We start from the raw sequence: 13082 nt of genomic DNA, 5'->3' as shown, positions 1-13082 counted from the left end.
TATGTGATAAATCGTCAGATATAACAAAAATATCACCATAGATTAGGCAACAAAAGTTTTCTTATCTGTGCTTGCATCTAGTCAACTCAAAATCATAATGCATTTTCATGTTGGCCTGTAGTTCAGATAGGATGAAACTTAGTGTTATGTTTCCCCTATCTAATCATTGGCAGGCTACGGAAATATCTGGCTATATTTTGCAAAGTTTTAAATGTGGTGATGGCTAATAGTTGCATGCCAGAGACTTGAGTTGTAATGGTAGGAAAATTTAAGTATCTTATGGTTCACTTTTTGTTACAGAGAAGTGGAAGATGAATTACTCGTTGAGCATGCTAGTTTTATTATTTGTTATATCAATTTTGTACATTTCTTTGTTGCATGGTATCACATCTACCTACTAACAATCTTCTAAGCTCTTGAGGTACAAGAGTTTGGTAGGAGGTCGTTTATTTGTGGCTTTCATTTTCCTTTATCCTGCTCATGCTCCTCTCACTGGCCACTGCCACCATCAGGCCCAAAAAAAAGTTATAAATAGGAAAATAAATAAAACCACCCATCAGTCCACTGACTTTTGGAAACACACATCATTAGCTATTTAGCTGTACAAAAGCAATGCAAGTAAACGGTTTCTCTTTTCCTGCTCCAGATTCTTCAATTCCCATGACAGGGAATTCCATGTTGCATCTCTCCCATATAAGCCTGACTTCAAAGTCATGCCTGAGGGCTGGGATGGCACCACAAGGGACCCTGATGAGGTTCTCTATGAGATCTCAATGAAGGAAGATCAGAGATTGTATGAAGAGTTTGTTCAGCGCTTGAACTTCAACAAAAAGAAAGTAAGTTTCATACTCGAGAAACTATTTTGTCCTTCTTACATCATATGTTTGTATTCAACTAGCTTGCACAAGTTCCACGCTTGCAATGTGTTGAATTCAACGTATGTGCAATCCTGTTTTTTAGCTAAAATTGCCTAGTTTATTGACATTAAAGTATTTGCATCGGATGTCGCTTAATGGATGAGAATGGAGAAACATGATTCATGTAGCTTAACCTTGAACGTAATGAAGGCTTCTTTTTCTTGTGGCATTTCTGTTGTTGTCTTGAACATGCATTTTAGCTATCATAGTTAGTTTCGAAGGTATTCTATAGGCTTCATTAGTTTCTTCTTATAACAAATGCATTCACATCTATAGTAAGTTTTACTTATTTACAGTCTAGCATCTGTTGTTGAGGGTCTATGCTATCCTTTGGGTTCCTTTGAAAGCTTTGCATGCCCCTATATCCATAGAAATTCAAAAATTACTTGTTAAAGGTCTATGCTATCTCTTGGGTTCCTTTGAAAGCTTTGCATGCCCCTATATCCACAGAAATTAAAAAACTACTTGGAGTAGTGGTATTCACTTGGAGTTGGTATTATGAGGATGTATTCAGATAGATTGTCCTAGCTTAATGAATCATTTATTAATTTATAAATCATAGGCAGATCACATGCATTCTTGAATATGCAGCTCACTAATCATTGTTTGTTTCATGAGAAAATTAAATGCTCATTATAAATAACATGAAAGATCAGCAATAAATATCTGTTTGAATATGCTACACTGAGGAATCAGGATAAACTGAATATTGAAATAAGAAAAACTAAAATTCTAATGATTGCATGATTGCATCTTTAAGCATATGAAAAATGTTGTCAATCTTCCATGAGCTGGATGCCATTGTAGGATTAGATACGGGTCACATTCGTTTCTAGGTCTCAATTCTCAATTTTTTGCTTCTGTTAAGTTCTAATTGATGTTTCATCCTGTACTTGTATGCATTATTTGTAGACAAGGTTGTTTATAATAAACTCTCTATTGTCCTGGCCATGTTTGTTAAATTAAGACACCATTTTTTGAATTTTGGCCTTTTATATCTAGTGGAAGAAATCAAATTCAGGCTTTTAACTGCCTTCAACATCTTCAGTTATTTTAAGAGTTTAATACATTTGCAGATTGCTACTTTCATTGGCTTGTTTGACGTACTTGAAAATTATAGATTGAACTTTTAAGTCCCAAACCCACTTTGCTCTGTTTTTTTTTTTACTTTGTTCTCATTCTGTTCACTTTTCTTTGTTCTTGTTTTGTTCTTTCTTTTTTTGATCTCATTTTTTGATACGATATAACCGGGAAGAAAATGGGAGTTAATTTTTAAAGCTGAATCTTCAACAATTTAGCATTATCGGTTTGATATATTTAACTGACATTTGGTGTAAACTTGATTTTATACGTAACATTTCATGCGTAGGAGTGACTCATATTTTAATTTTTGAAGCTCACACAATATATAGGCCTTTGCGGCACATTCCAATATTGATAAATTTGACATTTTACGAATTAGCGCAGGAAAGTAGTACAAGTTTGATGAGCATGCGCTTTTTAAGTTTAGGCAGCTTCTAAGGCGGTGATCACTCGGGCATCAAAGAGATTGTTGGCCATGGTTGTTTAGAGTTAGTTGTGAGTTTAAAGGTCATAGACATCCGCAAGTCAATTAGCTTAAACTACTTTCTGATGGATTAATGCAAATAGCAAGTAATTTTAATTAAGTTTTATGCGGTTTGACGTACTCTTTGAAAATTTTGAAGTTGTTTGAAAGGCTTCCTAATCATTTTTTTTCCTTCCTATTGCCTTGTGTCAATTTACAATAGTCACGTACAAAGCTTTGCTTCTTAAACTCGGATGGACTGATATCCTTCGACTTTGAATTGGCTAAGGAACCTTATTATCCTTTTCTGTGTCCAGGTAGCAGGGGAGGTAAAATGCCACAAATATAGCCGGCGGCGGCCAAAGGAAGGATGGAACTTCACAGTCGAGAAGCTGGGGCCCCGTGACAAACGTGGTGGCGGTGGTGGTGGTGGCTGGAAGTTTGTGAGCTTGCCTGATGGATCAAGCCGTTCGTTGAATGAGATGGAGAAGATGTACGTTAAGAGGGAGACTCCCAAGCCCCGCAGAAGAATCCTCCCTCCTTTCAAATAAAACTCCGTAGTGGTCTTTCTTTCGATAGAAATCAAAGGTTCTGGTAAAATTTTGCCTGGTGGTAGTTACTGCCTTCTCTATAGATCATGGAAATTTTTGGTTTGTATCAGTTATGCGATGTTGTATGGAGACGTTTGTTACCTTTTTGGTGCCACTTAGCTGTTGGATATGTGTGAAAACAGCAGCTGTTCAATTAGTTTTGATTGATCAGGCAATAATTTCCAAAACGGCATTTGTTCGTTTTTGGTTGATAATGTGGCAATCATGCAAGTGTCGCCATATATTTTTGAGTGTTGAGAGGGGTTGCTTATGCGAAAGATAACCTTCTTCCTTTGCCTTGACTTGACTTCTCTTTGTTATCGTTCACTAACAAACTTCCAGGAAACTCTCATACCTATTATATAGAGACAGTTAGAATCGTCGAATAAGCAGAATAGAGTATAAATTTTATCAGAACATACGTTGTTTTGAGTTGTTCGGACTTGTTGGGAATTTTAGCTGCTCCCTCTTATAATTCAAGAAATTGCACTTATATATAGAAAATGTTATGACAGAACTCGTATTGAGAGATTGATCACGTTTGCGGATCTCTGCTACTGTTTATAGTGTATAATCTTGGGAGATTGGGCACAGGGAAGAGACCCATTATGTTCGCAATCGGTAATAAGCGGTAAGTTGTAATTTCGAAATTGTGGAGGGCGCAAGAGGAAAAAGGGTAGTCTGGCCATCTCAGATTCCTTCCCTCCCGCACAATCCTCCCCCTCGCTTGACCCCACGCTCCTCTACTGCTCTCAGAATTTCCTAATAACTTCCGCCTCTCTCACGATTCAAAACCCTAACCATACGAAAATCCACTAAAAATCTTTTCCTTTTTTTTACCCTCTTTCGAAAACAAATAAAGATAATAATAATAATAATAATGGCTTCGATGGATCTCTAATCGCCGTTCGATCGTCGGAGGCAACAAGAGAGGGGAGCTGGGGGAGTCCGATGTCGCTGAGGATAAAGGCGGTGGTGGATAAGTTCGTGAACGAGCTGAAGGAAGCGCTGGAAGCGGACATACAAGATCGGTTGATGAAAGAGAGGGAGATGCAGAGCTACATCGAGGAGAGAGAACGCGAGGTCGCCGAGCGAGAGGCCGCTTGGAAAGCCGAGCTCTCTAGACGCGAGGTAATCTTTAATGACAATCATATGCTTAATTGGAGGGGGGAAGTTAGAAGGAAACGGTTTGGTTCTGTTTTGTTGCTTGTGTTGTTGTTTTCTTGGTTCTAAAGCTTCGTCTTTGGCGGAAGTTTGAGCTGAAAAGAGTACAGGAACAAGCTTCATTGTCGCAATCTAGAACTTTAGGGAACAAAGACTGGGTCGAGTACAACACGAGGTCATGAAAAGTGAAGTAATTGAGAGGGAGATGCAACATCCCGTTTACGATAATAAGCGCTTAATATCACTCGTCTCTATTCCCATAATGTTTCAGTTGCGCTTGTGCACGCATCTTTTTTATCTCAAACTCCCGAAAGACGAGTTCATGTCTTTTTCTCAGCCGCATGTTTTGCTACATCATATCGTAAATTGACAAAATAGCAAGTTTTTACTATGGTGCACGCAACACATGTTGGAAATTTATCAAGTAAAAATTTGGCATGTAAAATAAATTCAGAATAAACTAATAAGAAAGTCTGGCCTGATCGGGAGCAGTCGTGTAAACACTGTCCTAGAAGATTGAGGACCCGCCTATCGCCCTGGCGTAAATGATCCTCTCTCCCTTAGCGGTAAAAACCCCCGGAAGCGGCTGATCTGTGTACTCGGGTGAGAGAACAAAGCTTCAGCTCAGACGGTTGCCCAAAAATAACACCAACATATAAACGGAAATAATATGCAGAGGAGAGGAGAGGAAAAAGAGAGAATTGTTTTTATATCTTTTCCGAAAGTGAATAAGGGTTGTATATATAGGGTTGAGAAAACCATTATAATTCCTACAATTAATACGGTAACGTTCGTCATAAATTTTCGTAACGTTCCCCTTAATGTATAGTCGTTACGCACGTTTTAATTGTATTTATAATACTATTCCATGTGAGACTATTCATGAAGGCAAAATTACCTTTTCTCTAACAAAATATCCAACAGTCCCCCCCCCCAAAAGGCAATATTGACTGAAAACTCAAAAACAAATAAATAAAATAATAAATCACGAAATAAATATAGGTTGTGCAACCTTTCATATCGTGAATTCGAGAGAGGTAGCTTTCGGCTTCTAACCTTTTCTTAGTGAGTTCATCGCCACCTGAGGAACATAATAGACTAGGCTTTGAATTAGGCTCATTGTACCGGGTATTGACGAAAACACACACACACACAATACGTCTTCATCTATTGAGCAAAACGAGTTGAGCGTTAAAGGCTATGCTCACAATAAACCAACTCATGAGAGTTTCTATGGGTTAGCCCTACCCTCCCCTACCGCGGTCATCACGGTTCCTCCCACATAGGTAAGTCCTCCAAGGATACTACAGTTGGATATCATACCCTTCGCAATACACGTGTTGGACTTATTAAGAGTAAAACTCAGCCTAACCAGTTGTATCATAAGAGCATCGTCATCATAGAGAATGGGAAGTAGCACATGCTACTATAATGATATATAAATATATCTTGGTTGATGCTTCACACGAGTGTCACTAGTCCAGTTTGTTTCTACCACATTGAACTAACATTGAGACTACATCTCCAAATAAAGGTTGGGTTGCCGCTGTCAGTGATCTCATCTATGGGCTTAACCCCATCTTCCTCGATGAATTTAGAACCACACTCCTGGATAGACCTTTAGTCAATGGATCATCAAAATTCTTCTCAGACTTTACATAGTCTAGAATCACAATTTTGCCTAGCAGACGTATATATTTATCAAGTCTTTAGGTTATTTTATAATTAGTCCTTCATATTGTTTGAAATTGACATTAAGTCTCCTTCTTGTTAAGTTATTTTAAAATTAGTATCTCTAGGCAAGAGTACAAGTAGCAAGAGGAGGGATTAATTTGAAACAACTTATAAAGATAAGGGAACCTAACAGTAATTTTTAATTATTTGATGGACTAATTTTAATATAACTTTTATTCATCATATAGATAGAAGTTATAAGATATACCTCTTGATTTGATTTTTCAAGACATTGATTCATCACATCTCCTGTAACGCGGCATATTAGTTGACAGAGCATATTTATATCAACTATAAATATTTCCTGAAATCTCAAGAGAAAACATTATACATGTAGTCAAATAAAGAGCTATAAAAATTAATCTTTCTAGTCACTATTAAATTGATAGGACATTAAAACATGTTAGCATAAAAGATCATGGTCTATGATCATAAATAATCATAGTTTATGTCTGAAGATGTAACTGCATCGGGTTAGAATTTGCCCTTAATATCTGAACATTTTAAACTAATGTGGAACTAAAATACTACAGTTATATCTTTACATGCATGCATATGCACATACATGAATAAAATTACTAATAGTTACATGCAAAACATTCAAGAGAACCTTATAATATAATTTCATATCTTAAAGTATATTTCATACTTCATATACATAAATTTTAAATTCTCGTATTATAAGAGGTTGCAAATTTGTTGCCTATAAAGGAGACCTTCTAAATTTAAATTTGTTGCCTACAAAAAAGACCTTCCAAATTTAAATTGATTGTCTACAAAATAGACTTTACAAATTTAAATTTATGCATATGAATTATTCTCATAATTCCGGTCCTCTTATTCATGCTTGAATATAAAATATTTTTAACAATTATCAAATAAATACAATCACATAAGCATATGACGTATAAGCCCTATTTATATGGAAAACCCGTATCAAATGATTTGTAATAAATTAATAATATTGCATATGATTGTAAAACAAAAGCTATAAATGAAAAATGTTTTTGTCAATACAACTAGACCATAAACTTAACTAGATCAGTTCCTAACCAAAAACTCCTAAAATGAAAAGATCAAAGTTTTACCTGGATAGTTTAGCCAGGTAAGGATAGTACTAGAGGGAGATCAAAGATCAATTAAGTATCTCGTTCCTTACGGAGCATGTTACGCAACCCCTAAACATTGTCTTAGACATCAACTAATTCAAAAAAAATTGAACCGGTTCACTTAACAGTATATGAGAATAGTGACGGTTAACAATAAATACATAAACAATAACTATAAAACTGTATCAGTAACTTACACTTTTACTATTTATAAATGGTACGGTAATTTGCTACAGCAACTGTGATGAATACTTAATTGCTACAGTGATATTAATTAATTATAATTAATTACAACAATTAAAATAAAGTAAGAAAACAGTTATAGAAACCGTATTTTTCTAGAATGAACAATAATTGCATTTTTATGAACAAGGAAAATAATTGTCTGATGAACAGTGCTCTATATAAACAGTAAATATTTTTTAAATAAAAAGAGCAGTAACTGAAACTATTATTTTATTTTATTTTATTTTAAATAAACAACAACAACTAATTTAAATTATTAGTTAACAAACAAACAAGAAATTAAAGCAAATGTAGCAAATAGTTTTTATGAACAGTAACAGAGAGTTTCGGATAAACAGTAAAATCCGATGAACGGTAAATTTTTCCCTTTGAATTAACAAAATTAGGCAAGAAATAAAAGCTATTAATTTTAGATTAAGTTATTTCAGATTTAAATTAACAACAATAAAATTTCAATCTTCTAGATTGTTGAAAATTTATCAAATAAAATTTTGGCATGTAAAATAAATCCGAAATAAAATAATAAGAAAGTCTGGCCTGATCGGGAGCAGTTGTGTAAACACTGTCCTAGAAAATTGAGGACCCGCCTATCGCCCTGGCGCAGATGATCCTCTCTCCACTAGCGGTAAAAACCTTCGGAAGCGACCGACCTCTGTACTCGAGCTAGAGAATAGAGTTTCAGCTCAGACGAAGAACGGTTGCCCAAAAATAACACCAATATATGAACGTAAATACTATGCAGAGGAGAAGAGGAAAAAAAGAGAATTATTTCTATATCTTTTCCGAAAGTGAATAAGGGGTGTATATATATGGTTGAGAAAGCCATTATAATTCCTACAATTACTACAGTAACGTTCGTCATAAATTTTCGTAATGTTCCCCATAATGTATAGCCGTTACGCACGTGTTAATTGTATTCATAACATTATTCCATATGGGACTATTCATGAAGGTAAAATTGCCTTTTCTCCAACAAAATATCCAACTACACAAGTGTACTGTGCTCCCTTGAGGATTTCCGAAATCCACTTAATTTCTTTCGTCACCTACCATAGATCTACTCCTCGAAGTTCGATATGCACTCTTGGGTAAAATACTATTCTCACAGAACTTGTGCTTTGTCACTGCGAACCCCATGGGTTTACTGAATTACATTCATCCTGCAGACCAAAGGAATAAACATAGTTGCTGTTACAAAAAGGCTTTTACATGGTTTGAGAACTCAGATTTCCATCCTGTAACATTTACTCTTCAATCACAAAACAAAATTGGTACCATTTTGTCACACCTGCCTCAAAACAATTGCAATATTACCAGCATATATCTAAGTGAGTTTTTTTTTGTATATCAAAGAGAACATTGTTACCACCCTTCCAAGATTCTGGTAAATTGGTCTTCTTGAGAGTCTCAAGTATTCAGCTGTTATTAGGGTAAAATTGTTGACATCGGACGCATGGTCCTGAAACACCAGCTCGAAGAAAGAGGTGTTCTTTTGCTTGTTGTTCTACCCCAAAAAAAGGGGAAATTTTGGTTCTAGAATTAGATGACATATTCTTTCAGTTTATGTTGTGATTCACTGATTCCAAACTAAATGAGTGAATTGTGTAATTCATATTTTAGCTATTTTATTTTGCTTGCTGTGATCTTTTAAGAGTCCCTACGCATTTTAAAGCATGCTTTCCTTTGGTGAAGTTATTTTTTTGGCATTTATACTGAATAGTTCTGTCTGACCTTCCATATTCATTGAGATATGTGAAGGAAACAAAACAATGATGGTTGCTCCTGGTGAAGGTGAGTTTAGCGACCTTCTATAGTTCTTGACACAACACCTCAATAACCATCCTAATTAAGCATTTAATGCCTTTCAGTGCTGAGGAGTAATTTAACATTTAATGCCTTTTATAATTCTTGACACAGCAACCTCTATATATTCATTCTAAAGGATAAAATGTTTCTCATGGTCGATGTAGTTCGATTTTTACTAATAATTGTTCAAAGAGGGAAGATACTAAATGGAAGAGAACTTTTAGACTCAAGTGTCTGGCACGTGAGTGATGGTAAGTTGGTGACAACTTGTGATGGCTGACAAAGAATGTGCAGCATTCGGGGAACAAGATGCTAATGGCCATCTATTTTTTCTGTGTATCGATTCCTTGGTTATCTGCTGATGGAGTTGAGCAAATGTTTTGGTAAATTTTGGCCTGGGATTTGTAATTTCCCATGTACACTGATCTGGTAGGGATTAGATAATCTAGAAATGATGTTGACATCATAAGTAATGGAGATGTTAACTCTTGCCTAGTATAGTCATGAGAGTGTTATTCAGATCTCATCAAACAACTGTCTGCAGCGCTCATTTTGGTATAGATTTCTGCTTGTTCATGAGACAAATTAACCCATTATCAAACAATCCTCACATGAAATCTGCAGCCAAGCGCTGCTTATCCAGCCAATAGTGTACATCTGTAATGCTTCTTTGAACATTTCCTTATTAGTTAACAATTCAGAATCATCCTAGCGCAACTGAAGAAGGAGAACCTAGTTTTAAATATCTTCTCTAAGAAAACATAGATAAGCACAAGAAACAGATAACTATTACATTTCGTCCTTTGATTATGCTTAGCAGCTTGGTGAAGTAAATCAGGTTGTATCAACCATTTATGCTACTTTGACTCCAGTTAGTTATTCCTGCCTGTTGGAGCATATACATCCTCTAGCATTCAGCTGAGGTCTAGATCAACTTAGAGTTCAAATGAAGTCTGATGGTAACCCATATTGATGTCACAATTCTCTATTAGTTCAGATATACAATTTTTTTTTTTCATTTTAGATCAGGTGCAGATAGCGTGGAATGATTGAGTCAAAGAACTTGCATCTGGGACCCAATTAGTAGGTGATCAAAGAAAACAATTGGAATATCTACATAATGAGCATGTTGTGTAGCTTTTCTGCTGTTGATCTTACAACACACCATATAACCATACGTATGATCTTGTAAACTTTGAAATTTTCATGAATAAGCCTTCAATTATTTCTGGCATGTGGTCGTCCAAATCCAGTCAATTGAATCCTGTTTACATATTATCTACTTGGCCATCGCAGCCTTTAGACATTCATCAATAGCTTCAGAAGAGTTAATATGTTATTCATTGTCTTCTTCTTTTATTCCTTGCATGGCTTTCTTCTTTGATCTGCTATGTATCACACGCTCTACGCCTAGTGCCTACCATCTTTAACACCTCTAAGTTTATTAGCACCTACAAGCCCATTATTGTGCAATGTCTGTTTGTCGTCCCAATTTGAGGATGTATTTTAGATCCTTGATTCCAAGGGAAACATCTATTACAAGTTTACAACCTTCCTCAGTCCCAAGAACTTTCTTGTACTTGGCATAATATGCCTGTTTAACGAAGAGGATAGGATGATCCTGACAGAGTTAACTGCCGATGGCATGCTAAAGTTCCAAATTTGGTTCTGCTTCTCTTGTTTTAGATGATGACCTATTCATCAACTTCATTTTATCATTTTATCATTTTGTCATGGAAGTCTTTGTGCATGTACGGAATTTATCACGTTCGTTGGCAATGATGATTTGCCTTAAAGCTTTTTGGCTTTGATGATCTGATGGGATAGATTTGGGGGTATACAGAGAGAAAAAAATTATCACCTTTGTTCTTCTGCAGCAGTGCATTTCCTCATATAATTTTAATAATATTTCTTAAGAAGGGACCTTGTGAAATATGTCTACCAATCCCTGACATCAGTTAGACTTGATGCTATTTATGTGTCACCTTGAAGATTTCTTAGTTTCCACCAATAAAACTTTTGGTGCCGACAAATTCAAGTGCAAGTTTTTGGCTTATTTTATCCTGCCAAGAATGGGGAGAGCAATAGAGTTATTTCTTTGTACCATAACTGTCTTTAAACTTTTACTCGTTACCAGCTGATTGTAAATGTATTGGCCACAGTAAGTTTATTGGACTAAACAGTCGTGTGATAAATATTTGAAGAACTCGCCAGAGATCTTATGCTCGTAATAAGTACCTATTAGGAGAAACAGTTATTTTATATTTGGAAAATATGAAATTGTCGATAAAAGCTGCTTGTTTACGTAGTTATCGGATTTTCCTGTATTCAATGTGCTTCACTTAAGTGAAATGGACCTCAATAGAAACTTAAATCTTGTCACCGTCGCAAGAGATTAGCTGGTATATATCAAGACTTGCGTGTAGAAGTAGAGTGGAGAGATTATTTACTGCTTTTCAACTGTTCAAGTTTGCAAAGTCACGCTGCTGGCCAAATATGACAAAAGCTACCTTAAGAATGTATTATGAGGAATACCATCATAATAACATAGCATGTATCTTCACCTTAACAGACTATCAGTTTATGCATGGAATTCCATTATCAGACATTAGGCCCTTGTGATACATACATAGCTGCATGGCAGTTATAGTGGTGGCCATGGGAGGATGAAAAGCTATTTGATCCAGACCCTGTGAGGGTTCTTATCTAACCATTTAATTTTCAGCCCCTTTTGCCATTTATATATGGAATTAAGAACAGCTAGTTATTAGAATATTACACTTAATGTTTCCTCATAAACATTCTTCTATTGATTAAGAATAGCCTATTCTTGGTAGAGTATGCTTTAAAATTTACCCAATATTTTTCTGGTAGTGAAAAAAGCCAGCCTCAATTTCCTGAAGTTTAATCTCGGTGAAACATCATCTCTCCTCATGAGGGCAAAGCTCCGGCTATATGTTATAAATACTTAATAGCTGTGGTTCAGTATCTTCTTCAGAGTTTGTCTTTTTTTTTTTAGATTTGTAAATATGCCACTCATTAAAACGTTTCGCAGTTTCAGTGATTTGTCTCTCTATTTTTTCACCGAGTAGGATGATAATATGATATAGAAATGGGTTGTTTGCCCTAAAGTTTACACATTTATTAACTTTGATACCCAAAATATTTTGACACTTTTTGAAGTTCTTTTTGACGCTTTGATATCCCAAAGTTTACACACATCTTTTGGCTCTGATGCCCCAAAGTTTTCTTACACTTGATACTGTAAAGGTTGCAAATTTCTTAATTCTGATACCCCAAAGTTTGCACATATTTTATACTTTGATTCCCCACACTTTACACGTTCTTTTAACTTTGATACCCAAACATTAGGGTATCAAAGTGTTTAAGACAAAACTTTGTGGTATCAAAGTTAAAATGGTGTAAAATTAATCAAAGATTCAGGAAATAAAAATTAAATTAAATTGGGGTATAAAAGTTAAAAAGGTGCAAACGTTAGGGTACCAAAATGCAAGTTACCTGAAGAAAAGACTGTGGATGTCATGATACGGATATATAATATTTCTACTTGTATTTTGAATGATACTAAATAAATGCCCACTATCTTTCTGCAGGCAGAGATTGCGCGGCAAGAGGCGAGGCTGAAGATGGAGAAAGAGAACCTAGAGAAAGAGAAGAGCGTGCTCATGGGCACCGCATCCAACCAAGATAACCAGGATGGAGCTCTTGAAATCACCGTCAGTGGTGAGAAATACCGTTGCCTTAGATTTTCCAAGGCAAAAAAATGAATTTACCAATGAATGGTGTGGGTCCAATTTGTAGAATTCCAAAGGCTGAAAAAATGTACTAATTTGAACCTTTGGTTAGTCGATATCTTTCAATCAAATTGCACTGGATGTACAGAGGAGATGAGAAGTGTTTTTTTTATTAAACGATCAGATGAAAGCAGTTGTTAATTTCTTCTGTAGAA

The 13082-nt window shown here is 35.6% G+C and overlaps 2 protein-coding genes across 2 annotated transcripts in view; both read left to right on the top strand.

Annotated features, from left to right (window-relative positions):
- Positions 1-3268, top strand: part of LOC109843572 — a 10645-nt gene extending 7377 nt beyond the window's left edge. Inside the window, exons 2-3 of the mRNA XM_020412514.1 lie at positions 647-836; positions 2781-3268. Coding sequence (XP_020268103.1) covers positions 647-836; positions 2781-3014 — 424 coding nt within the window. The 3' untranslated portion in view covers positions 3015-3268. The remainder of the gene's footprint in view (positions 1-646; positions 837-2780) is intronic.
- LOC109843889 lies at positions 3779-13082 on the top strand. Its single transcript, XM_020412851.1, has 2 exons — positions 3779-4184; positions 12727-13082. The coding sequence occupies exons 1-2, from the start codon at positions 4005-4007 to the stop codon at positions 12898-12900; spliced, it is 354 nt and encodes a 117-aa protein (XP_020268440.1). The 5' UTR covers positions 3779-4004; the 3' UTR covers positions 12901-13082.

The sequence above is a fragment of the Asparagus officinalis genome, chromosome 5 (genome assembly GCF_001876935.1).
Source record: "Asparagus officinalis chromosome 5, Aspof.V1, whole genome shotgun sequence".
Classification (NCBI taxonomy): Eukaryota; Viridiplantae; Streptophyta; class Magnoliopsida; order Asparagales; family Asparagaceae; genus Asparagus; species Asparagus officinalis.
The sequence above is the reverse complement of the archived record's forward strand: the minus strand, read 5'-3'. Positions and strand labels throughout refer to the sequence as shown.

Bases quoted from the DNA above. Each gene is read 5' to 3' on its own strand.
- LOC109843889 (XM_020412851.1), top strand. From the start codon at position 4,005: ATGTCGCTGAGGATAAAGGCGGTGGTGGATAAGTTCGTGAACGAGCTG. The intron at 4,185-12,726 runs GTAATCTTTAAT...ATCTTTCTGCAG, and splicing joins CCGAGCTCTCTAGACGCGAG to GCAGAGATTGCGCGGCAAGA.